The sequence below is a fragment of the Carica papaya genome, chromosome 7 (genome assembly GCF_054855325.1).
Source record: "Carica papaya isolate Zhongbai chromosome 7, ASM5485532v1, whole genome shotgun sequence".
NCBI lineage: Eukaryota > Viridiplantae > Streptophyta > Magnoliopsida > Brassicales > Caricaceae > Carica > Carica papaya.
In genome coordinates, this window is record NC_142315.1 from 24,100,012 (window position 1) to 24,127,511 (window position 27,500).

Below are 27,500 nucleotides of genomic sequence, written 5' to 3' on the forward strand. Positions count from 1 at the left end.
ATATATTTTTAAAAAAATATTTTATTATAACTATGAACATGATATGATTATAAATATAAATATAATGTTGTCTTATCTAATTTTCAGCTTAAAAAAGTAGAAAAGTTTAACTAAATCAATTGATAGCTTGAGATGTTTAATTAGTCCTTTTTTTTTTTGATAGTAATGTGGTGAAAATAGAGAAAATGTTAATTAGTGAGGAAATAGAATAATACAACTGATTATTATGAGTTAGAAAATAAACATTTAATTATTCTAGTTTAGTAATAATAATAAAATGGGTTTTGGTAATAAATTTTCCTTAAAGAATAATTAAAAAAATAGAAATTTTTGGACTTTAGAGCCCTAAGTTTGCTTGTGGGTCAAATTCCAATGTATTGCCAAACAGTCCAAATTGAGTTGCTTTAGGCTTTATGGAAGTTAGGCCCAATCCCAATTCCCATCCAGATTTTATTTTTATTATTCCCCTTTCCCAAACAAGTACTAAAAATCCCACCCACCAAATTTTGAAATAGTAATATTTTGGAGTAGAATTTCACTTTTTCCTTTTTTTTTTTTTTTTTTTTTTGTAAAAAAAAAAAGCTTAATGAGTGCATATATTCTCATGAATAATAAAGAAAACCAGACACGCCACGTTACTTTCCTGTTCTCCAAACTAATTTGGCCCTTAACCATGATATCTACATGACACGTGTAAAAAATTTACTGCTTAAATTTCGAGCACTTTTTATTTTTTTAATTAAAAAAATTCGACTATACTTTTTCCCAAACAATATTCCTTTTAATCTTGTTTTTATTTTTTTAATATTTTTTTTTTTGGGATTTGAAATCTAACATTGAAATTTGCCTTTAATTTGTTCTAGATGTATACAATCGATGCTTATTCCCACCTTTTAGTTTAATGTCACCTCATCCAATTATCTTTTATTTGTTTAAATATTACCTAATTCAATAAAAATAATTTATTAATTATAATTTAAATTCTTAATTATTTTAAAATTAAAGAAATTGATTAAAAAGGATTAAAATTAAAAAAATAATAATAATTTGATTAAATGATGATAAGAATAAAATTTCAACTCAAATTATAAATTTTACTATAAAAAACTTACCTGTATATTTTTTAATTTATTTATGTTTACTAGCTCTTTAAAATGTTTATTTCCCCCAATCAATGAATTTTAAACGGTGAAGTATAAATTTAAGTTAATTTTTAATTGTAAATTTTTAAATTTTAAAACAAATAAATTTAATATATATATTTTAATATACTTAAATTAATTATTCTTTTTTTATTCAACAGTAAACCACACTCCAAACTTGCTATATATTTTTTAAAATTGTATATATAAATACAATAGTCAGTCACTTCGGGAGGCCCATTCCCAGAAAAGCGGTATCATAACCTTCTCTTCCAGAACTCTCTCCCTCTCTGACAGTTATACAACACCTCCGCCCGATCCACCACCACCATTTTCACATGCATTACCTTTGCACGCTTCACACTCCATTTTCCTCTCCAGTACTATTTTATTCACTTTGATTTCTCTCTATCGTCTTCTTCTTCTTCGTCCCTTGGAATTCTCTGAACCTCAGAGTTGAGTTTGCGCCGAAATGGCGGGAAACGATTGGGTGAACAGTTACCTAGAAGCGATCCTGGACGTCGGTCCGGGAATCGATGACGCGAAGTCATCGTTGCTGCTAAGGGAGAGAGGCCGTTTCAGTCCAACCCGCTACTTCGTCGAGGAGGTCATCACCGGTTTTGATGAGACCGATCTCCATCGCTCATGGGTTCGAGTATGGCTCTGTAATTCTTAATTTCCTCTCCCGAGAAAAAAGAAATATATATTATCTCTTTATGAAAATAAAATTGGAGCTTTGTTTGTCAGTCTTTGTTTCTTAATCAATTTAAATAGAAGTTGTTCAACCAGTGAATTTAATCTGATTAATTTTGTTATTCAAGGCTGCGGCAACAAGGAGTCCGCAGGAGAGGAACACTAGATTGGAGAACATGTGCTGGAGGATTTGGAATTTGGCTCGCAAGAAGAAGCAGGTTTATTTATTTCCTCGTAAATTTATATAGACTATTTTCTGAAGAAGAATTAAAAGTTTTTAAATGATTGACATGCGAAGTATATATATTTTGTGTGAGTATATTATGTATACACGATCAAGGTGGAATATAAGTGTTGGTTATGGCGGTTGCTGATTTGAAGTTGGAATCGGATCAGAGGATTTTTCTGTCTTGTCAACTTGATTAAATTGTTTTAAGCAGGATAAGGTTTGTTGCATGCATCTCTTATTCGTCAATGCTGCTTGCAGATAATTTACCTTCCATTACTTAGTTGACTGGTAATCATTTTCCAGTGATCAGACGTGCTTCTATTTTTTATGTGTTTTATTGATGTTATCTTCAGTTTTGGTTTCTAAACTAAGAATCTGCAGATTTAATTGAAATTTTCCCTTACTGAACCACAGAAAGAAAATGATTCCGTTCTTGTTGTTTTTGTTTGTTCTGCAAACTCTATTTGATTCCAGTACTCGGGCAGTGAACCTTTATACAATTTAATCAGATTTTCAGTTTGTATTATGAATTACGATATAATTTTAAAAGATTTTTATAATTATATATTATTTTACATAAACAAAAATTTTATAAAAATAAAAAGATTTCTAATAAAATATAAAATAATTATTGTAACATATTTTTTATGAAATATCTCTATGAAAAATAAAGTGTGAAAAACAAATAGGCGATCAAAAATTTATATATAGTGCATAATTACAGAATGTCTAATCAATTAAAAGTAATTATTATATATTTTAGTCAACTAAAAATTAAATATTATTTTTATATTTAAGATTTTAAATAGATACATATTATAAATATATCACTTTAACTAAAAATTTGTGGGTAACCTGAATTAGGATATTAGTAGTAGTCTGTTAAAAATTTTTATCTTTAAAAATGATTTATTGTATAGTTTATAGTCAACTAAAACTTAAATTTTATTCTTATATTTAAAAATTAAGTAGATAGTATTATATATATTATTACATTAATTTTATCTTTATATTTAAAAATTATTTCAAAGAAAATGAGAAAATGCCGTGCGGCAATTTTCGGTCGTCCTATTATAGATATAATTGACCATAGATTACAAGCAAAAATATCCCTCATAAATTGTGTATCTAATAGCTCAATGATAACTTAAAGTGTATCAAGTTTCAAGTAAGTTGCTTGCTTGTTAGGAAATCAAAATCTTTTCGTGTTATTTAGCTTGAAGGAGAGTATGCTCGGCAAACAACTAAACGTCGACTGGAACGTGAAAGAGGCCGCAGAGAGGCAACTGCTGATATGTCAGAAGACTTATCAGAAGGAGAGAAAGGTGACGTGGTTGGTGATGTATCATCTCATGGTGATGGAGTTAGGGGAAAAATGCCTAGAATCAGTTCTGTTGATGTGATGGAGAACTGGGCTGCTCAACTTAAGGAAAAGAAGCTTTACATTGTGTTGGTAAGGTATGTACGCTTTAGTGCTGTAGTTGATGCTCAATGCTGCTAGTGGAAGTGTATTTAAACAAGGAGTTTCCTTTTTCTATATTCTATTTGTTTTTTAATTTATAACTAATTATGACATCATTTTGGTTCTCATTTTGTTTACAGAGCTTACGTTATCTCTTCAATTCTTGACATATTTAACAAGCATTCTTTGTTCTTTTTTGAACAAGCAGCCTTCATGGCCTGATACGGGGTGGGAATATGGAGCTTGGTCGTGATTCTGATACTGGTGGTCAAGTAACTTTTGTTTCATTTCTTAGATTCTTTCTTGATAGTGCAATGTGCTGGATCTCTTAATCCGACAATCATGAATTGCTTACGAAGAAATTGAGATGTTGCAAACAGGTAAAGTACGTGGTAGAACTTGCAAGGGCCTTAGGGTCAATGCCGGGAGTTTATAGGGTTGATTTGCTGACCAGACAAATCTCCGCGCCAGATATAGATTGGAGTTATAGTCAACCAACAGAGATGCTGAATCCAGGAAAGATAGAGAATTCAATTCAAGAGCTTGGGGAGAGCAGTGGTGCTTACATAATTCGTATACCATTTGGTCCAAAAGACAAATATATAAGGAAAGAACTCCTTTGGCCGTACATTCCTGAATTTGTTGATGGGGCACTTGGGCACATTGCACAGATGTCCAAAGTTCTGGGTGAGCAAATTGGTGGAGGACAACCAGTGTGGCCTGTTGCAGTTCATGGTCATTATGCAGATGCAGGGGACTCTGCTGCTCTTTTATCTGGAGCTCTTAATGTGCCAATGGTCTTTACCGGCCACTCACTTGGACGTGATAAGCTTGAACAACTTTTGAAACAAGGGCGCCAATCAACAGAAGAAATTAATGCAACTTACAAGATTCTGAGGCGGATAGAGGCTGAGGAATTATCTCTTGATGCCTCTGAAATTGTCATAACTAGCACCAGACAGGAAATAGAAGAGCAATGGCGCCTTTATGATGGCTTTGATCCAGTTCTGGAGCGGAAACTGAGAGCTAGGATCAAACGAGGTGTGAACTGTTATGGCAGGTTTATGCCACGCATGGTTGTAAGTACCAAGATCATTTTAGAGTTCTTTTTCAGATCTATGAGGTTCCTTCTGATTTATTAAAAGTTTTAACGCGCTATGGTTGTAATGTACATTTTCACTTACTTTCAATGGTTAAACGATGTATAGGTAATTCCTCCTGGAATGGAATTTCATCATATTGTACCACATGATGCAGATATGGATGGAGAAGTGGAAAGAGATGAGGATAATCCCGCTTCTCCTGACCCACCTATTTGGTCTGAGGTATAATGCTCTATTCTCTTGATAATTTATTCCTGGTCTCCTTATATAATATGTTGAAGAGAAAAAAGTTTCAGTGAAATAGAGATCTAACTATGAGAAATTGATCTGAGAAAATATGGACTGGCAGATTATGCGTTTCTTTTCAAATCCACGTAAACCTATGATACTTGCACTTGCCCGGCCAGACCCTAAAAAAAATATCACAACTTTAGTCAAAGCATTTGGAGAATGCCGCCCACTACGGGAACTTGCTAACCTGGTATGTAATGTCTTGTGCTAATAAATTGTGATGATACTCAAATTTCTTGTCCATCTGAGTTTGTGGTCTTCCTTGATTTAGATTATACTTATTTCTTCTTTTTGCAGACACTGATAATGGGAAACCGTGCTAATATTGATGAAATGCCCGGCACAAATGCTTCAGTGCTTCTCTCAATTCTGAAGTTGATTGATAAGTATGATTTGTATGGTCATGTGGCATATCCTAAACATCACAAGCAATCAGATGTTCCTGACATTTATCGCCTGGCAGCAAAGACAAAGGTACTTCTTATAGGCTGGCTTTCCAAGTTATGGTCATTGGCAAGTGCAAGTTATAGCTTTATTTTAGTCTAAGAAAACTTTAATTTGAGCATTTTCCCCAAGAGATCAGTCTTTGTCGTGGTTTCTTGCGGTTTACATTAATTTTTTAATTTTGGTTATCTTGTCTCTTGAAATTAATTTTGTTAAGGGGAGTTGGAACTCTTATTAAGCGCAAGTCAGGGTGGAGTTAGTGCTTTTGTGATTAGAAACTAGGAATGGGCAAGTGTCTTGGGTGCTGGAGCTAGGTTAGGTAGCAACTTGATGCCTTATGAGCTATGGGATGGCATTTTAAAATATTCTAATGTTAAAAGAATTTACTTTGTTTAACAGGGGACCTTCTCTTCTAATCTATTTTCTTCTTTTTCGTTTGAATTCATTTGTTGTCTTTAACCAATGAAAGCAAATATATGTTTGTTTCAGACTATTGGGATAGAAATTCGCTCCTCATAAACTCTTGTTTTTTTCTTTCCAGGGTGTGTTCATTAATCCAGCATTTATTGAGCCATTTGGACTTACTTTAATTGAGGTGCTTATCTCATTTACTATTCACATGAATTTGATGGTTTAGGATGCTATTTTGCATTGTATTGACCATATTTTTTTTATGGGATAGGCAGCTGCTCATGGTTTGCCCATTGTTGCTACAAAAAATGGTGGTCCTGTTGATATTCACCGGGTATCTCTATCATAGGAGCTTCTAATTCCTTCAGAAGATTTTCTTGTCTGTCTATTTGATCAGATGTGATGTGTAAACTTTGACAATATACTCACTCACAGGTTCTTGACAATGGTCTACTAGTTGATCCACATGACCAGCAGTCCATTGCTGATGCTCTTCTGAAACTTGTTTCGGATAAGCAACTCTGGGCAAGATGCAGGCAAAATGGACTGAAAAACATTCACCTGTTTTCATGGCCAGAGCATTGCAAGACATACTTGTCACGGATAGCAACTTGCAAGCAAAGACAGCCTCAGTGGCAAAGAAATGATCAGGAACTAGAAATGTTGGAACCAGATTCCCCTGGCAATTCCTTGAGAGACATACAGGACATCTCTTTGAATTTGAAGCTTTCATTGGATGGTGAGAAGAATGAAAGAGCTGCGAATCTTGAAACTGCTTTAGGTACTGAGGAAAATGCTGTTGAACGCAAAGCCAGGCGAGAGAGTTCTGTTTCAATGTTGTCACAGAAGGCTGGGCAGATAGAAAAAGGAGAAAGCAAAATTTCAATACTGAGGAGGAGGAAGTATATTTTCGTTATTGCAGTTGATTGTGACATGATCTCAGATTTTCCAGAGATGATAAAGACAGTGTTTGACATTGCCAGAGATGGTTCTGCTGGGTCTATTGGGTTCATACTGTCAACTGCCTTGACAATATCTGAGACACACTCCTGTATGGTTTCCGCAAGGTTGAACCCTCTGGATTTTGATGCTTTTATCTGTAATAGTGGTGCAGAACTCTACTATCCATCCTCAATTTTTGAGGATGGTCCTGGGCTCCCCTATTTGTTGGATGAAGACTATCATTCACATATTGAATACCGATGGGGTGGTGAAGGCTTGAGGAAGACTTTGGTTCGCTGGGCTGACTCCATTAATGAGAAGAGCAAGGAAGGACAAGTTGTAGAAGAAGATGAATCAGGATCAACAACACACTGTGTTGCTTTCAAAGTGAAAAACACAACATTGGTAATCTCTTTTTTCATTTTCTTGTATTTGGGTAGAATTTCTGTTATCATGCCCTCCTAATATATTCAGCACACCTTTGGGTGCCACCATGAAACTTTCAGTTATTGGTACTTTTCCCTTTTGAATTCATTTGAAGCTATATTCTATCTCAACAGGTTCCTCCTGTTAAGGAACTTCGGAAGCTGATGAGAATTCAGGCACTTCGTTGCCACATTGTTTATTGTCAAAATGGCTCCAAGTTGAATGTGATCCCGGTGTTGGCTTCTCGATCTCAAGCCCTCAGGTACTCACTCTAATTATAACAATAGATTAATCTTACATTTCATATTCTCTATACTGTTACAATATTTGGTCAGCTCTAAGATCCCGAGGATGTCTGGGTTGGTTCACTTTGTAATTGAAGATGCTTAAGTGTCTGGATAATCCTTGCTAAAAGGTGTAATTCAAAATAAAAGGCTCCTAAGACCAGCTTTTTAAAAGAAAAACTTCTGAAAAACTAAAAGCTCTTTTAATCAATTTTTTTATTACCAAGATAGCCATTATCAAAATAAAATATAGTACTTAGATTCTTTTAAATTAAAAGAGCAGCTATGAGTTTTAAGTTAAAAACTCTAATTTTATCAAACACTTAATAGTTTATCAGAATGTTAAAGCTAGAAAAAAAATTAAAAAGTTGGGTATCAAATGCACTATGAGCTTAAAGGCTTTGAGTGATTTGAAATTAGAAGTTGTACATATTTAAAACACCAAAAATGGTAAGTCAATCCAAATATTCTCACTCCAGATAAATAACTAAATACTTGCAAATCTTCTTCAGGTATCTGTTTGTCCGGTGGGGAATAGACCTATCAAGTGTTGTGGCTTTTGTGGGAGAATGTGGAGACACAGATTTTGAAGGCTTGCTTGGTGGGATCCATAAAACAGTTATGATAAAGGGACTTGGCACCAGCTCTCTTAAGCTCCATGCTAACAGAAACTATCCGCTAGAAGATATCATGCCATTTGATAGCTTCAATGTCATTGAAGCTGAAAAGTGTGACACCAACTGCATAAGAACTTCACTGGGGAAACTAGGAATTCTTGAAGGATAGAATTACAGAAGAAAGACTAAAATACTCTGATCGCCCATACTGTATAATGGATGTTGCCTTTGATCTGCATCCACGAAAGGGATATACACATAATATATATATATATATTGCTACTTGATTCCATCATCCATTTGACTAATTTCATTTCCTTTGATCATAATCAGTGTGGACAACAAAGTCACTGCACTGTCGCAATATTGTCTCGTTTAATGTATGCTTTATTCAGTAATTCAATAATGTATACTGAAATGAATACAGGCACAAGAATTTTATTGCTATGTAATTGTGGAAGCAGAATCACTGCACTCTGGGAATGTCTTGTTTATGCTTTGTTCACTGATCCAATAATGTAAGCTGAGCACATGCAAAAAATTTTATTTTAGTTTCCTCGAATAGTGGAGGAGAAACCCTAGTTTAAACGTAATTTGTGTTTTTCTTTTCGAGGAATGTTGGTTTTGTATAAGATCGCATAATGAAAAATAATGGCATCCTTTTCTCCTTTGCTCTTGTCTTTCTTATCTTTTCAATCAATTCTTAAATAATCTTGAAAATGGAGTAGAGAAGGTTTGAATGGTGTTGTAACGTGCAGAATTAAAAATGAGATAAAAATATAAATTAAATACAGAAGTAAAACAATAGAGTTTAGGGTTTATATTTTTTACACATAATTTAAAATGCCCAATAGGATTACGAAAATATTCATTCTAAAAAAACAAACGAAGATTAAGGAAATAAACGAAAAATAAACAACTAAACATTTTAAGACGACTTTCACTAACTTTTAAAGGAGTACGAGTTGTGAACTATTCACAACCCTCTTGTTGATCGGGATCTGGGTCTTGATCATCTAGATCTGAAATAATTAATAAAATGGTGAGCTATACTACCATATTAAGAATATCCCACTACTCACTGATACAGAAAATAAAGGTTGGTAAAAATAATAAAAACAACCAATGAACCTCTTAATTTAAGTAAATTCATTTATCATAAGTAAAATTATTTATTGCATACTTACCGTTGCGAGATTTTCAAAACCAATCCATAGAAACAATAATTCAAATAGCATTCTAATCCCATTTTCAAGTAAGCAAGAATAACAAACTTTAATTTTTATTTGCCTATTGGTATCCATGGGGGTCTATAGGAGTGTCCCACTGCACGTAAACCATTATTCAACATTGTTAACTAACCGGCCGTCCCTATACCACGTCCGATGTGAGCGCTAAGAATATTATCCATCAATACCCCGTCCGGTATGAGGATGAAACAGGTCATTCTCATACCCCGTCCGATATGAGCGCCAAAAATATCAATCATCGATACCCCGTTCAGTATGAGCCGATGTTCACGGTACGGTTCCCTATGTACCTAGTCTGTCTACCATTTTCTAAGATATCCAGTAAGGCAATCATTCATTCATTCATTCACTTAGTCAATCAATTTTTCGTTTACATTTAATTTTCAGTTTCACAATTTAACCGTAAATCAACACAAAATAAATAATAAATGCATTAAGGAAATACAACTGAATCATTTTACCAATTTCAGTGTGTTATCATACATTTAAAGCTGTAAAATTAAATAATCGGTTAAACATGATAAACAATAATAAGTAACCAGTTCTGACTCCATTAGTAACCTGTAATTAATTCTCGAGCTTTCTAAATTATGCAAAATATCATATTATTAATAATTAAACTTTAATTCTATAATAGGAAATAAGGTGAGAGATTTTTACCTGAATCGGTATTTCCTAAATATTCATGCGAAGATTGAAACACGTTTCACGTACCTAAAAATACAAAAAAAAGGACTCAAAATCGGTGTTAAAAATATTTTTCGACAAATTTTAAAATTTCGGCACAATGGCACCGCCGTGCTCTGGCGACGGCTGGTTTTATACTCATCCCTGTGAGAAAACACGTTAGGAGGTCTCGCTTGACCAAAAAAAATCGAAAAACAAAAACTTACTGGTGGTGAAATTTTTTGGTGCGGCAGCTTCGCTGGTTCACATTCGCGACTAGGAGTTTTTCTTCAGTCAACCTGTAAAAAATATAATGGTGAACACAATAGTGAAAAAATTGCACGAAACGTGAATCAGGAAGGGGCTCATCGGATGTAATTTTTGGTTTTGCCCGCGGCAGCAGCGCCGGACTTTACTCGCAGTTTTAGGCTCATCCGTTGTTCCTTTTGCTCGAATTTAGCCATGGGGTGATTGAAATAAAATTTTGAGTGAATAGGAGAATTTTTACCTTTTTTTGGCGATCGGAGGTGGCTCCGGCGTAGCGGCGGGCGGCAGTCGGCAGTCGGCTCCCTTCTCTTGCGACTGGTTATTCTTTTCTGGTGGGGTGCTGGTGGCTAGAATTTGGGTTTGGTGTGATGTGATATATTTATATTCGTCTTCCTTAAATCTGGACCGTTCATCGCGTTTGATCTTGACCGTCCAATCGCGTTTAAAGAAGAAATGAATCTGGATCATTTATCGCGATTTAATCTCGACCGTATGATCACGTTTAAAGAGAAACGAATCTGAGCCGTTTATCGTATTTAATCACGACCGTCCGATCGTGCCTAAGGAGAGAACGGATCCAGACTGTCCATGTACGTGAGAACGCATCTGAGCTGTTTGATCGCGGGCATGCGGATTGCCAGCGTGGCCTCCCGCGTGGCACCGAGTTAGCGTGGCCTCCCATGCGACGCATTCCAGTTCGTTGGAGATGTTGACTGGGCGGTCCTACGTGGTGCAATTTTTTTTTATTACGTTTTGATCTCAAGTTTCTAATTTTTCTTTTAAAAATATCCCTATAACCCAAAATTTCACCCATTTTTTTCAGAATTATTTTCAATTTCATCTTCCACCTATTTTTCCTAATTTTAAATTAAGTAAAAATTTATAAATTTAAAAATTATATTTTTATATATTTTTTTAATTTTAAAATTAATCTCATATCAAATTTTGGACCCGGGTATTACAGGTGCTATGAATTCATGTGTATATTCGATGAGAAGCCTATTTATTAGATTTAAAAAATTTATCAATCAAAATAATTTTTTTGCCTATGAAATATCTTATATGCTTGAGCTGAGCTTACCATATTAACATTAGTATTATTAACTTTTTAGTCAGATGTTACTATTTAAAGAACTTAATGCTAGAAAATAGGATTGTAATAATGTAAATATGATTATGCAAAAGAATAATTTAAACTGTATCGTGATTAAATTAAATGAAATTAGTTTAGCCATGCAGTAATAATAGCATAGGGAACAATAATAACTTATAATTGAAACTAAGATCAGTAATGTTATTTGTAAATTATTATGTAGCATTAGTTAATCATATTGTAGAGACGGTAGTAGAAAAAGGGTTTTATAATATTTTTATTTGTCTTTATTATCTACAGATGTGCATTTATATACATACAGAGAAAGAAGAATGTTTTGATCGAGAAAAGAGAAACAAACCCTAACAAATACTCAACAATCCAAAAACAAAAAAAAATTCCATAACCTACTTTTTACAGCTGTCCTCAATAGATGGCATCTTTTAATTTCTACCGTACACTTGTCTTGAATCCCAGCGTGCTCTTCATCTAGCCCTTCATTTTCTGTTTTTGATCTCGATCGTTCATTTGCTTCAAAACCCTAGCAAGAAACTTTTTAATCTTTTACAGCCACTCCTCAAGTTGAAACACGCTTGTAGTTCTATTTCTCTGAACTCTCGTTCTCTTCAAATCGATCCATGTTTAAATCTGTCTTAGAAGTGTTTCATCTTGAAAAGAAGATGATGGTGGGCTGTTGTGCCTAGTGGTTTTGTGAGTAGGTCTGTGAGTTACTCTTTCAAGGTAACATGCTCTATTTTGACAAAACCACTTAAGACTTTGTTGCGAACAATATGACAATCTATGTCGAGGTGTTTTGTTCTTCGTGAAACACAGGATTTGCCGTGATGTGCTCTGCGGCTTTGTTATCACAGTCTAATATGGTAGGTAAAGAAGGCGTGACCATGAAGTCCTTGAGTAGATAGGTAATCCATTGTAGCTCGCACACAGTTGAAGACATGCTTCTATATTCGGCTTTTGCGGATGATTTACTGATTGTCGTTTGTTTTTTTATTTTTTAGGATATCATCAATGGCCCAAGAAAAATGCAAAAACCCATGGTGGATTTACGAGTCATCGGGCATGATGCCAAGTCCGAGTCGCAAAAAGCCCGAATCTTGTAGTTGTTCTCCTTTGAAAAATACAAGCATTGCTCTGGGTACTGTTTTAAGTATCTGACAAGATGGAGTGCGGCGTCTAAATGCGGCTTCTTGGGTTGTTGCATGAATTGGCTCAAGTATTGAGTGGAGTATGAGATGTCCAGTCTGGTGAAGTTGAGATAAAGCAGCCTTCCAATCAAGTGTCTATATTTTTCTGGGTTCAGTAAGATTTCACCCTCTTGCTATTTAATTTCAATCCTATTGGTAAAGGGAAATGACTTCCTTTTATCTCTTGCATGCATGTATCTTGTAGTATGTCTAATATATTTTCGTTGACTGATGTAAATTTCCCCTTTTGACCTAACTATTTCAATGACGAGGAAGTATCGTGCTTTTTCCAGATCTTTCGCTATAAATGCCTCATTCAACACTCTTTTGATTTTGCTGATTTCTTTCTCATCTTGCCCTGTGATAAGTACGTCATCGACATAAACGACTATTACAATGTAATTTTCTTTACTTCATTTTGTACATAAACAATGGTCTGCTTCAGATTTGGTAAACCCAATGGAATGAAGTTTTGAAGTGAGCTCTTTATTCCATTGGCGTCTAGCTTGCTTTAACCCGTATAGACTTTTGGTTAAGCGACAGACTTGTCCTTTGCTTGCTTTAGTGTAGCCCTCTAAAGGTTTTAGGTATAGTTCTTCCTCTATGTAGTCATATAGATATGCATTATTTATATCTAATTGCTGGACAGGCCAACTATTTGCAGCCGCTATGGCAAGAAGTAATCAGACAGTTACCATTTTGGCTACCGGTGAAAAATTATCGTGGTGGTCGATTCCAAATTCTTGGCTGTAGCACTTGGCGACAAGCCTCGCCTTGTATTTATCTATTGTTCCATGTGGGTTGTGTTTGATTTTGTACACCCCATTTTGAGTCAATTGCCTTTTTTCCTTCAGGCAGCAAGGTTAGTTCCCACGTTTTATTTTTTTCTAGCGCAGCTAGTTCGGCTTACATAGCTTCAATCCACCTACTGTCCTTCTTAGTAACCTCATATGATTTTAGTTCTTGTGTAATCAAGACATGTGCAACAAAATTGACATAGTCATTTGTATACAGGTGGATTTGACATAAAAAAAAGGAGTCTGGGGATGGTGTTTCGATCATATGTACCATAAAATCCTCCATCCAAGAAGGCCTAACCCTCACCCTAGTACTCCTTCGAATTTCTAGTTCTTGAATTCTAGGTTCAGGTAAGGTAACTTCTCTTTTGTTATGTGGTTGGTCTTCATTGGTGTCTGATATGATTATATTGAGTATCGGTAATGGTGTATCTTGATGATTGGTTTGTGGTGATTGTGATTGATATGGGTAAACATGTTCATGAAATATAACATCCCTTGACATGAATAATTTTTTATTTGAAATGTCATATAATTTGTATGCTTTGACACCGACTTCATATCCCAAAAAAATACATTTTAAAGCTTGTGCATCGAACTTTGTCTTTTGAGGGTGTATGTTTTTAGCAAAACACAAACAACTGAATGTTTTTAAGATTGAATAATCTGGTTATTTTTTATGTAAGATTTCATAAGGGGTTTTCCATTTTAAAACTGAGTTTGGAAAAATATTTATTATATATGTAGCCTTAAGAATGGATTCTCCCCAAAAAACTTTTGGCAAATTTGACTCAAACATTAGTGCTATAGCAACTTGTAAAATATGCTTATGCTTCCTTTCTATCACACTGTTTTGCAGTGGCGTGTAAGTACAAGTTCCATGATGCACAATGCCTCTTTTTTGGAAAAAGTCTTTGCATGATTTATTCACAAATTCAGTATCGTTATCAGTTTTAACAATTTTAATGATTTTTTTTAAACTGATTTAACAAAAAATTATAAAACTGTTTTAAAATATTTGAAACATTTGATTTTTCTTTTAACAAAAAGGTCCAAATTGTCCTAGAGAAATCTTCCACCATAGTTAAAACATAAAAGACTCCTGAAATAGATTAAATTGAATAAGGACCCGAAAGATCAACATGTATTAATTCGAAAGCATCCTTAGTATTAATACTACTCTTGGGAAAAGGTAAATGTTGTTGTTTTGCTAGGGCACATATTTCACAAACATGTGAATCCATTTCATTTGAAAAATTCAGGGTGGGAATATAAAGTAGCTTGTTCATTGATGTGTGGTCGAGTCTTTTGTGCTAAAGTTATAGGGTGTGGCTGGTGCATGCCTTTTCTGGTTCTATGCCTTTGCTCAGGATGTACAGGCCTCCCTTTATTCTACCCTTCCTTAATTTTCCACTAGTCATTAAATCCTATACAAAACAATGGTTTGGATATAAAGAAACATAGGTATTTGAGGCTTGAGTCAATTTTCTGACAGAGATCAAGTTACATGCAAATTTTGGTATGTAAAGAACACCATATAGGGTCAGGTCATTGCATAGTTTTATTGTAGAGGCTCGGAACTTAAAAAGAAATAAAATCATAAATTGAATGCAGAAGCGGAATAATAGAGTTAGGGTTTACATTCTTTACACAATAGTTTAAAATATCTAATAGGGTTATGAGAATGTCCATTCTAAAAGAATAAACGAAAATCAAAGAAATAAATGAAAAATAAACAACAGAGCATTCTAGGACGACCTTCACTAGCTTTTGAAAGAGTCCAGGTGGTGAACAATTCACAACTCCCTTGTTGATCGGGATCTGGATCTTGCTTCTCTTGATCTAAAATAGTTAATGAAGGAGGTGAGCTACACTAGTCTAGTAAAAATATCACACTACTCATTGATACAGAAAATGAAGGTTAGTAAAAATAATAAAAATCACCAATGAAACTCTTAATTTAAGTAAATTCATTTATCATAAGTAAAACTATTTATTGCCTACTTATCACTGCGAGATTTTTAAAACCGACCTATAGAGACAATAGCTCAACAACATCATAATCTCGTATTCAAGTAAGCAAAAATAATAACTTTTTCTTTTTTTATTTGCTTACTAGTATTCATGGGGGTCCATAGATATCTCACTACGCGTGAACCAATATCCAACATTGTCAACTAATCGACCGTCCCCATACCTTATCCGGAATGAGAGCCAAAAATATCATCCTTCAATACCCCGTCTGGTGTGAGGGTGAAACGAGCCGTCCTCATACCCGTCCGGTATGAGCGTCAAAAATACCAATCTTCGATACCCTGTCCGGTATGAGGCGACGTTCACGGTAGGGTTTCCTATGTGCTCGATCCGTCCACCAACTCACAGGATATCCAGTAAGCCTATTATTCATTCATTTACTTAACTAATCAATTTTCTGTTAATATTTAATTTTATGTTTCACAATTTAACCGTAAATTAACGTAAGACAAACAATACATGCATCAAGGAAATACAACTGAATCATTTTATCAATTCCAACATATTATCATACATTTAAAGCTGTAAAATCAAATAATCAGTTAAATAAAACAAATAATAATAAATAACTGGTTCTGCCTCCATTAGTAACCTGTAATTAATTCTCAAAGTTTTTTTAAATTACACAAAATACTGTATTATTGATAATTAAACTTCAATTCTATAACAAGAAATAAGGTGAAGGATTCTTATCCGAATCGGTATTCGAGATACTAAACTTTCTACTACACCTATTAGCAGTCTCTAGGTTTTCTGAATTTTTTTTGCAGAGATTAAAACACGCTTCATGTACCTAAAAATACCCTAAAAAATCTAAAATTGGTATTAAAAATCTTTTTCGGTCAATTTCAAAATTCCAGCACAGCAGTACCGTCGTGCTCCGACGATGGCACCGCCACCCACGGCGGCGGTTTGCCTTGGCCTGACTATTTTCAGTTAGTTTTGGCCGGTTTCGACCAATTTTATACCCATTACTGCGAGAAAACACGTTAGTTGGACTCGGTTGGCCAAAAAAAGTCAAAAAATAAAAATTTATCGGCGGCAGAATTTTCTGCTGTAGCAGCGCCGTCGGCTCACCTTCGCGGCTGGACATTTTTCTTCGTCAACCTGTAGAAAATAGAATTGTGAATACAATGGTGAAAAAATCGCACGAAATGGAAAACAGAAATGGGCTCATCAGAGGCGATTTTGGGTTTTGTCTGCGGTGGTGTCGTCGGACTTTACCTGCAATTTTTAGCTCATCTGCCATTCTTTTTACTCCGATTTGGCCATGAAGGTGTTTGGAATCAAATTCTGAGTGGATAGAAGAATTTTTACTTTTTTTTACAGTTGAATGTGACTCCGTCGCGACAGCGGGTGGCGGTCGACTCCCTTCATCAGCGGGAGGCTAGCAGCTAGGGTTTCAGTTCGGTGTGATGCGAGATATTTATACTCATCTTCCTTAAATCTGGACCCTTCATCGCTTTTGATCTCGACCGTCCAATTGTATTTAAAGAAGAAATAAATCTTGACCGTTCATCGCGATTTGATCTCGATCGTACAATCGCGTTTAAAGAGTGAACGAATATAGACCGTTCATCGCGTTTAATCGCGACCATCTGATCACGCCTAAGGAGGGAACGGATCTGGAACGTCCATGCGCGCAGGAATGCATTCGGGCCATTCGATTGCGAGCACGTAGATTGCCAGCGTGGCCTCTCACGTAGCACCAAGTCAACATGTCTTGCCACGCGGCGTGCTCTGGTTTGTCGAGGCTGCTGACTGGGCAGTCTTACGTGGCGCAATTTTTTTAATTGTATTTTGACCCCTAGTTTTCAAATTTTCTTTCAAAAATACATCCGAACCCAAATTTTCACATATTTTTTCCAAAATTATTTTCAATTTCATCCTCTACCTATTTTTTTCTCAATTTTACATTAAATAAAAATTTAAATATTTAAAAATTATATTTTATCTTTTTTAAAAAAATTTAAAATTAATCCCATGCTAAAGTTTTTGCCCGAGTATTATATTTATGGTACCTTTATGTGTCAAGATGCTTGACATATCAACAAGTGAAAGTGGAACACTAGAGACCTAGGGGTTTGTTGCAAGTTTTGCCTATACCTGAGTGGAAATGGGAGCATATCTCCATATATTTTATGACTAGGTTGCCAAGGAATCGCAAGAGGCATGATAGTATCTGGGTGGTAATTGACCATTTAACTAAATTTTCTCATTTTTTGCAATGAAGTGACAGATTCGGTGGATCAATTGGCTAGGTTATATATCAAGGAGGTGGCAAGATTACACGGTATTCCCGTTTATTATTTCAAATCGAGAGCCCCAATTCACCTCTAGATTTTGGAGAAGTTTACAATAGGCATTGGGTACCAAGTTAAGTTTTAGTACAACTTTTCATCCGCAAACGGATGGACAAATGGAGAGAACTATATAGGTATTGGAGGACATGTTGCGGGCATGTGTCATTTACATAAGGGGGATTGGGAGGATATACTACCACTGATGGAACTTGCCTATAATAATAGTCACTATACTAGCATCGGGATGGCTCCTTACGAGGCACTTTATGGTAGGCCTTGCAGGTCACCAGCGTGTTGGGAGGAAGTCAGAGAGTTGGGCAATTGATCGGGCCAGAACTAGTGAAAGAAACTACAGTTAAGTGGTCAATGATATAGAGGAATTTACAAGCGACTCAAAGTAAATAAAAGGGACATGCAGACAATCGCATGAGGGATTTGAGCTTTGAAGTAGGGGATCATGTGTTTTTGAAGGTGTCCCTAATGAAGGGTTTGTTAAGGTTTGGGAAAAAAGGAAGTTAAGTCCACGTTTCATAGGGCCATTTGAGATTCTTGAGAAGGTGGGCATGGTTGCGTATCGAATAGCACTTCCTCCGCGATATAGGTGGTTCACAATATATTTTACGTTTCTATGCTACGAAAATATCACCATGATCTGAAATACATTATACACTACGAATTATTGCCATTGAAGAAGGATTTAACCTACAAAGAGGAACCAATCTGGGTCCTCGAGCGACAAGAAAGGAAATTGAGAAGTAGGATAATACCGATGGTAAAGATACAATGGCAACATCACGCAAATAAGGAAGCAACCTGAGAACGAGAGAACGAGATGAGAAGCAACTATCCGCAACTCTTTGAGGTAATATAATGAAATTTGAAGGACCAAATTTATTTTAAATGGGAGAATAATATAATAAACTGGGTTATTATAGGAAAAAATAAAAATAATAGTGATAATATATATATATATAAGAGGGGAGGAGTGAGAAGAGACGATTCAGATCAAAGGTTGGGAATGGACGGTTGGGATGATTTAGCAAAATGAGTATAAATAGGATTAAGAGAAGAAAAAAAAAAGAAATGAAATGAAAAGAAATGAAAAGAGGGGGAGAAGAGAAAATAGGAGACAGTCGGTCGAGGACTTGAGAGAAAGCTGAAAAAGGAGGAAATGAGAAGAGAGAAGAGGAGGCAGTCGGTCGAGGACTTGAGAGAGAGCCGGAGAAGGAGGAGACAATTAAGGTGATTGAGTGAGTTGTGGCTGTGTTGAGGATGATGGAGACTAGAGGTATTATAAATTCGAATTTCAAACACTAAAATGGAAATTGTAGTTAAATTCTTACCTGAAAATGCATACTTGTGTATTGAACCCTAGATGAGAGAGATTATATCAACATAGAGGATAGGGTGTCGTAGAAGAGGAATGGCTCTTCTAAGAGAATAGGTCGGGAAGTGAATAGGGAGTGGGAAGTCTAGTAGGCGAAAGCGTGAGAGTATTGTGCATGAGGTATAAACGTGAATTACAAAGGAAACAATTGTATAACTCTATATCGTTATATATATATATAGCAGAATGTTATCGGTGGGAGAGGAAGTCTGAAGGATGTAGGAATTATGCAAGGAAATGTATAAACTTGTAGGGAATACAGGACAATCGCCAAAAAGAGGGGAAATTTAGAGGCCGCTAAGGTTAGGCTGTGAATGGATTTGTGAACGAGATCATGAATGTGGAAGCGGTCTGAGAGGGATGGGGAAGATGAGAGAGAGAGATACTAGTGAGAGGGAGTGGTCTGAGAGGGACAATTGAGGGAGATGAGAGAAAGAGATACCAGTGAGAGGTAGTAGTCTGATGAGGTATAGTTGGGTGAGATGAGAGGGAGAGATACAGATGAAAAAAAGATAGAAATAGTGAGTGGTGAAAACATACATTAACAGTGTGTATGTGTACGTTGTGGGATAAGTGTAATGAGTATATGTATGAATTCTGTTGGTTGAAAATGTGTGCAGACAGTGAAATGAATTGGTTTATGTACTTGTTGAATACGTATACCTGTATGAACTATTTTATGTGTTTACTAAATATGCATGCATGTATGATGATTGACTATGATTGTGGAAATTGTAAAACCATACTTGTAGTATTATCGTGGCTGGATACGCCTGTAGCGCCAGGGGAAATTGAAGAAATTGAAGAAAAAAAAAACGCGTGCCACGTTAGCAGCCACGTCAGCAGACCCAGTCAGCAGGCCTGGCCAACCAGGACCTGCCACGTGGCAAAACCACGTCGACCGGGGACGGGCCACGTTGGCGATCCACGTGCGCGCGATCGGACGGCCCAGGTCAATCGCGCGCACGGACGGCCCAGATTTAATCGCACGGACGGCCCAGATTTAATAAAAAACGGACGGCCCAGATTAAATCAAAATGGACGGCTGAGATCAAAAGGCAAAAGGGTATAAATAAGACCCCTACACCAGACCCCAAACCCTAGCCGCCTGCCCTCGCCGGAGAAGACGAACCAGAAGCCGGCCGCCGCCACCCGCCGCCGCACTGGAGGGATTTTCGACCGCCGATCGAGGTAAATTTCATACCCCCAACTCGTTTTTCCACGCTGATTTCCCCAGTGGCCAAATTGGAGCCAAAATCCCGGCCAAACGGCCGAAAAACATGACCGAAAGCCAGCGGCGCCGCCGCGCCCCTTCTCGGTTTTTGCCTCCGATGAGGCCCTTCCCGGCCTCTGTTTAATACAATTTTTATATCACCGTGATCACCATTCTTTTCTCTACATGTTGATTAGAGCCGAATCACCAAAACACGAACTTCACCGGAGAGCCGCCGCACCCGAGAGCACCGCCGCCGGTACCAGTAGTGCGTTTCAGTTCCCCGAGAAAAATTCAGGAAAAATTAGGGACAGCCTGTAGGCGCACTGTGAAGCCGTGTTCGGACCCCGAAATGAGTAAGGACCCATCACCCTATTTCCTATCACAGTTTTAAAGTTCAATAAATGATAAAACGGTATTTCATGAATCAACGAATGTGTGAAATTGCTTAAAGTCGCTAATGGAGCTCGAGTCTAGTGTGTTTGTCGGTTAACTGTTATTTGGTCTGTTTTACAGTTTTAAATGCAGCATGAGGTTCGATGTTTTTATTTTATAGTTTCGTGTGCATATTTCACTGTTTTATTGATTATGGATTGAATGACCGGGATATTGATGCTGTATGTTGTCTGTTTGGCATAAATTATCGTTTTGCTTGTTTGTATGTGTTTGATAATGCTGACTGAGGGAAAAGGAGAATGAAAGATTATGTAAATGGAAATTGTATAATGTGTTCAGCCTGACTAGATATCCTGGGAGATGGTGGACGGACCGGGTCCGTAGGGAACCCTACCGGGATTGTGGTCTCCCATACCGGACGGGGTATGGAGATCTTATGTGTTTTGGCGCCCATACCGGATGGGGTATGGGGACGGTCCGTTTCACCCTCATACCGGACGGGGTAATGAGGTCTATGGTTTGGCGCCCATACCGGACAGGGTATGGGGACGACCCTGGAATGGATTTCAAGTGTTAAGGATTAACGGGTAGCGGGACCCCTATGGATCCCCATGGATACTAGTGGGCTGGTGAATTAGGAAAATATGTTGTGTAACGATTGAATTACGAAAAGTTTGATAGGTATTATGTTATACAGTTCATATATATGTTTTCATGATGATGATGATGTTATTGCTTTCGTATATTGTTTTATAAATTTCACCGAGGTAAGTGAATGGTAAAGATTTTATTATTAATAAAAGGATTTGTTGTAAATTATGCTCCATTGGTCTTTTTGTATTTTCTACCCACCTTTACCTCCGTGACGGTGAGATATCGTGATGTCCTTACTGGGCTGGTGTAGCTCATTTCTTATTTAATCATTTCAGATCAAGATGACATCATTCCCGAGTCGGTTCCGCAGGAGGATGACGAAGGGGACGCCTAAAGACTCCATAGTCACATTCGTAGTTTTTACTTTCAAGTTTCTCCTTTAGGTAGTTTAATCTTTTATATTTTGTGAGCACGTTTTTTTGTTTTAGTGTAAGGGATGTTATTCAAATTTTGACTTCGCTTCCGCATTTGATATTTATAATATAAATTCCATTTTAAAAATTCCGAGGCTGCTACAACGCCGATGTTGGCTATTGATAGTTGTTGGTCCAAGGGATGAGTGGGTCGTCGATGTTGGTGATAGTTAAAGGGTTACAGGAAGGGTAACGGTGTGAGTGTATGGCCAGTTTATGGTCGAGACTTGGTAGAGGTAGGGATGAGTTGAGTGGCCGATATTAGTGATGGAAGGAATGGGTAACAGTGTGAGTGGGTGGCCTGTTGGGATCGAGTAGTGACAAAAAGGAGTCGCCGATATTGGTGATGGCTGGGGGTTTGATATGGGAGTAATAGTGTGAGTGTGTGGCCAGGTTAGGATCGATTGGACAAGTATGTAAGGTACGTTGGGTAATGTTGGGTGACCTATTGTGGTGACTTCATGTGGTAAAAAATGGTAATAGTTGACGATTTTCTTCGAGGAGATGTAGTAATTATAGCAAGGGGTAGATGAGTAAGAGGAGAATAGTGTGGGTAGGAAGGATGGCGTGACTAAGTAAAAGATTGAAAAGTTTCCTACTAGGGTTTTAAACCAAATGAACAGTTGATATCGAAAGCAGAAAATGAAGGGCCAGATAAAGAGCACGCTGGGATTCAAGACAAGTGGACGTTGGAAATTAAAAGATGCCATCTGTTGAGGACAATTGTAAAAAGTAGGTTCTGGAATATTTTTTTTGTTTTTGGGTTGTTGAGCATTATTAGGGTTTGTTTCTCTTTCCTCGATCAGAGCATTCCTCCTTCTCTGTGTGTATATAAATGTACATCTGTACATAATAAAGATTAAAATATTATAAAACCTTTTTTTTACTACTGTCTTTACATGGTATCAGAGTAGTGCCTATACTAAGCACTATTCCACTAAATTTTTTATTACTAACCTACCCTTACAATGGCCAACCCAAATACTACCAATGATATGCTGACCCTCCAAAGCTCAGATCAATCTGGAATACAGCTGGTCTTTACACCTCTTGATAGCTCTAATTATCTCTCCTAGAGCCGAGCCATGATGATTGTTGTAAGAGCTAAAGACAAGTTAGCTCTAGTTGACGGTAGATTCGAAAAATCAATCCCCAACACATAAGAATATGAACAGTGGCAAAAGGCCGATAGCATGGTGGTGTCCTAGATCCTCAACTCAATGACCAAAGAGCTGTCCAACGCCTTCCTGTTCACCACATTTGTAAAAAATTTGTGGGATAAAATCAAGGAAAGGTACGGAGAAAGCAATGGTCCTCTGCTCTATCAATTGAAACGAGAAATTAATTCAATTACTCAATCAAGCCTTTTAGTTGTTGCTTATTTTACAAAATTAAAGAAACTTTGGGATGAACTAAGTTACCTAAGAACATTACCTACATGTAGCTACAATGCTGCTAACTTGCATAGTGAAATTGACAGCACAGATAACTTAATCCAATTTCTGATGGGTCTTAATGATACATATGATCATGTGAGGAATTAAATCTTGATTATGGAACCATTACCCACTGTTAACAAAGCTTACTCAATGGTGCTCAGTGTTGAGAGGAAAATAGAAATGCAAATCAGCAATGCATCCGAGGGGATGTCAGCCGTTTTTTATGCCAACCAGAAGGAAACTCCATGGCCACAGAACCAAAAAAGGGATAAAGACAATAGAATATGCACCCACTGCAGGAACACAGGACACTAGGGACACATACTTCAAACTCCATGGCTATCCCGAATGGTTCATAGAACTCAAAGGGAAAAAAATAAGAAAAAGCAAATGTTGTTTCAAATAGAAATTCCACTGACATTAAAGGGGAAACGACGATCACAACAAGTTGGAATGCAGAAATGACTAACATCATACAATAAAAAATCAGCAAATACATGAAAAGTCATGGAGCAAGCACAATGGAATTGGCAGGATGCATGGGCTACTCTAGCCCTGTAAGTAAACAGTCTAACTGCTACTTTTTACACACCTCAGATGATATAAGTACATGGATAATCGATACAGGTGCAACATCACATATATGTCATGATTTTAGCCTGCTTACTAAAATCACTAAACTAAAACCCGCAGTACTTGTTTCTTTACCCGATGGAACCCTGAGCATTCAACATGTAAAGGTACCATAAATCTATACAATGACCTAACCCTAAATGATGTTCTTTACATACCAAAATTTACATGTAACTTGATCTCTGTCAGAAAATTGACTCAAGCCTTAAATATCTACGTTTCTTTCTATCCAAACCATTGTTTTGTGCAGGATTTGATGACTAACAGAAAATTAAAGAATTGTAGAACAAAGGGAGGCCTGTACACCTTGAGTAAAGATATAGAACCAGAAAAGGCATGCACCAGCCACACCCCACAACTTTGACATAAAAGACTCAGCCACACATCAATGAACAAGCTACTTCATATTCCCATCCTGAATTTTTCAAACAAAATGGATTCACATGTTTGTGAAATATGTCCCTTAGCAAAATAACAACGTTTACCTTTTTCGAAGAATAGTATTACTACCAATGATGTTTTTGAATTAATACATGTTGATCTTTGGGGTCCTTATTCAATTCAATCTATTTCAGGAGTCTCTTATGTCTTAACTATGTTGAATGATTTTTCTAGGACAACTTGGACCTTTTTGTTAAAAGAAAAATCAAATGTTTCAAATATTTTAAAATAGTTTTACAATTTTGTGTCAAATCAGTTTAAAAAAACCATTAAAATTGTTAGAACTGATAATGGTACTGAATTTGTGAATAAATCATGCAAAGACTTTTTCCAAAAAAGAGACATTGTGCATCACAGTACTTGTGCTTACATGCCACAGCAAAATGGTGTGGTAGAAATGAAGCATAAGCATATTTTATAAGTTGCTAAAGCACTAATGTTTGAGTCAAATTTGCCAAAAGTTTTTTGGAGAGAATCCATTCTTATGGCTACATATATAATAAATATTTTGCCAAGCTCACTTTTAAAATGGAAAAACCCCTATGAAATCTTACATAAAAAACAACCAGATTATTCTATTTTAAAAACATTTAGTTGTTTGTGTTTTGCTACAAATATACACCCTCAAAAGATAAAGTTCGATGTACAAGCTTTAAAATATATTTTTTTGGGGTATGAAGTCAGTGCCAAAGCATACAAATTATATGACATTTCAAACAAAAAATTATTCACGTCAAGGGATGTTATATTTCATGAACATGTTTACTCATATCAATCACAATCACCGCAAACCAATCATCAAGATACACCATTACCGATACCCAATATAATCATATCAGACACCAATGAAGACCAACCACATAACTGAAAATAAGTTACCTTACCTAAACCTAGAATTCAAGAACCAGAAATTCGAAGGATTACCAGGGTGAGGGTCAGGCCTTCCTGGATGGAGGATTTTATGGCACACATGACTGAAACACCATCCCCAAACTCCTTTTTTTTATGTCAAACCCACCTGTATACAGGTATGACTATGTCAATTTTGTTGCACATGTCTCGATTACACAAGAACTAAAATCATATGAGGTTGTTAAGAAAGACAGTAGGTGGATTGAAGTTATGCAAACTGAACTAGCTGCGCTAGAAAAAAATAAAACGTGGGAACTAACCTTGCTGCCTGAAGGAAAAAAGGCAATTGACTCAAAATGGGTGTATAAAATCAAACACAACCCACATGGAATTGTAGACAAATACAAGGCGAGGCTCATCGCCAAGGGGCTGCAGCCAAGATTTTGGAATCGACCACCACGATAATTTTTCACCGGTAGTCAAAATGATAATTGTCCGATTACTTCTTGCCATAGCGGCTGCAAATAGTTGGTCTATCCATCAATTAGACATAAATAATGCATATCTACATGGCTACATAGAGGAAGAACTATACCTAAAACCTCTAAAGAGCTACACTAAAGCAAGCAAAGGACAAGTCTGTCGCTTAACTAGAAGTCTATACGGGCTAAAGCAAGCTGGATGCCAATGGAATAAAGAGCTCACTTCAAAACTTCATTCCACTAGGTTTACCAAATCTGAAACAGACCATTGTTTATCTACAAAAGGAAGTAAAGAAAATTACCTTGCAATAGTCGTTTATATCGATGACTTACTTATCACAGGGCAAGATAAGAAAGAAATCAGCGAAATCAAAAGAGTGCTGAATGAGGCATTTAAGGTGAAAGATCTGGGACAAACACGATACTTCCTCGATGTTGAAATAGCTAGGTCAAAAGGAGAAATTTACGTCAGCCAAAGAAAATATATTAAAGACATACTACAGATACATGCATGCAAGAGGCAAAAGGAAGTCATTTCCCTTTACCAACAGGGTTGAAATTAAACACGGAATAGGGTAAAATTTTACCGAACCCAGAAAAATACAGACACTTGATCAGAAGCTACTTTATCTCAACTTCAGCAGACCGGACATCTCCTACTCCACTCAATACTTGAGCCAATTCATGCAATAACCCAGGAAGCCGCATTTAGATGTTGTACTTCATCTTGTCATATACTTAAAACATTACCCAGAGCAAGGCTTGTATTTTTCAATGGACAACAACTACAAGATTCGAACTTTTTGTGACTCGGACTAGGCATCATGCCCGATGACTCGTAAATCCACCATGGGTTTTGGTGTTTTCCTCAGGCCATTGATGATATCCTGGAAAATAAGAAAACAAACGATAGTCAGCAAATCATCTGCATAAGCTAAATATAGAAGTATGTCTTCAACTGTGTGCGAGCTACAATGGATTACCTATCTACTCAAGGACTTCATAGTCACGCCTTCTTTGCCTATCATATTACACTATGATAATAAAGTCGCAGAACACATCGCGGCAAACCCTGTGTTTCACGAAAGAACAAAACACCCCATATAGATTGTGATATTGTTCGCAACAAAGTCTTAAGTGGTTTTATCAAAACAAAGCATGTTACCTCGAAAGAGCAACTCGCATACCTACTCACAAAACCACTAGGCACAACAGCCCACCATCATCTTCTTTTCAAGATGAGACACTTCTAAGGCGAATTCAAACATGGATCGATTTGAAGAGAACGGGAGTTCAGAGAAATAGAACTACGAGCGTGTTTCACCTTGAGGAGCGGCTTTAAAAGATTGAAAAGTTTCTTGGTAGGGTTTTGAAGGAAATGAACGATCGAGATCAAAAGCAGAAAATGAAGGGCCAGATGAAGAGCACACTAGGATTCAAGACAAATGGACAGTGAAAATTAAAAGATGTCATCTGTTAAGAACAGCTGTAAAAAGTAGGTTTTGCAATTTTTTTTTGTTTTTGAGTTGTTGAGTATTTGTTAGGGTTTGTTTGTCTTTCCTCGATCAGAGCATTCCTCCTTCTCTGTATATATATAAATGCACATTTGTACACAATAAAAACATATGAAAATATTATAAATTTTTTTTTTTACTATATTTACAATTATGAATCATGCCCCAAAAGTTAATAGGTAGGAAAAAGATTGTAGAGGAAAATCTATATGAATTGAGATTTTGAAGGCTTAATTGGTTGGTGAATGTAGACATGTAAATATATATCCTACAATTAATACATAAAATTTATTTTCCAAATTTTCTAGTGTATAAAGCGTTTTAATAATAAGGACTGTTTATAGGGAAAACAGATTCTTTTTGTATGTGTGTGTGTGTGTGTGTGTGTGTATATATTCATAAATAACTATAATCTAT

General features: G+C 36.4%; 1 protein-coding gene across 1 annotated transcript; it reads left to right on the forward strand.

The window, feature by feature from the left end:
* The first annotated feature begins 1,362 nt into the window (after positions 1-1,362).
* Positions 1,363-8,527, forward strand: SPS2F (sucrose phosphate synthase 2F). The gene is made up of 13 exons (XM_088207313.1): positions 1,363-1,797; positions 1,964-2,053; positions 3,281-3,522; positions 3,735-3,798; positions 3,907-4,605; positions 4,735-4,851; positions 4,979-5,110; positions 5,218-5,394; positions 5,906-5,959; positions 6,047-6,109; positions 6,211-7,122; positions 7,278-7,405; positions 7,940-8,527. Exons 1-13 carry the CDS (start codon positions 1,615-1,617, stop codon positions 8,211-8,213), a joined length of 3,135 nt encoding a protein of 1,044 aa, XP_088063439.1. The 5' UTR covers positions 1,363-1,614; the 3' UTR covers positions 8,214-8,527.
* The last annotated feature ends 18,973 nt before the right edge of the window (positions 8,528-27,500 follow it).

What these genes read in the sequence shown, in the direction of transcription:
- SPS2F (XM_088207313.1), top strand. Translation starts at nt 1,615, where the DNA reads ATGGCGGGAAACGATTGGGTGAACAGTTACCTAGAAGCGATCCTGGAC. An exon ending in ATTCTGATACTGGTGGTCAA is followed by an intron (nt 3,799 to 3,906) that starts GTAACTTTTGTT and finishes TGTTGCAAACAG; the next exon opens with GTAAAGTACGTGGTAGAACT. An exon ending in GTCCTGTTGATATTCACCGG is followed by an intron (nt 6,110 to 6,210) that starts GTATCTCTATCA and finishes ACTCACTCACAG; the next exon opens with GTTCTTGACAATGGTCTACT.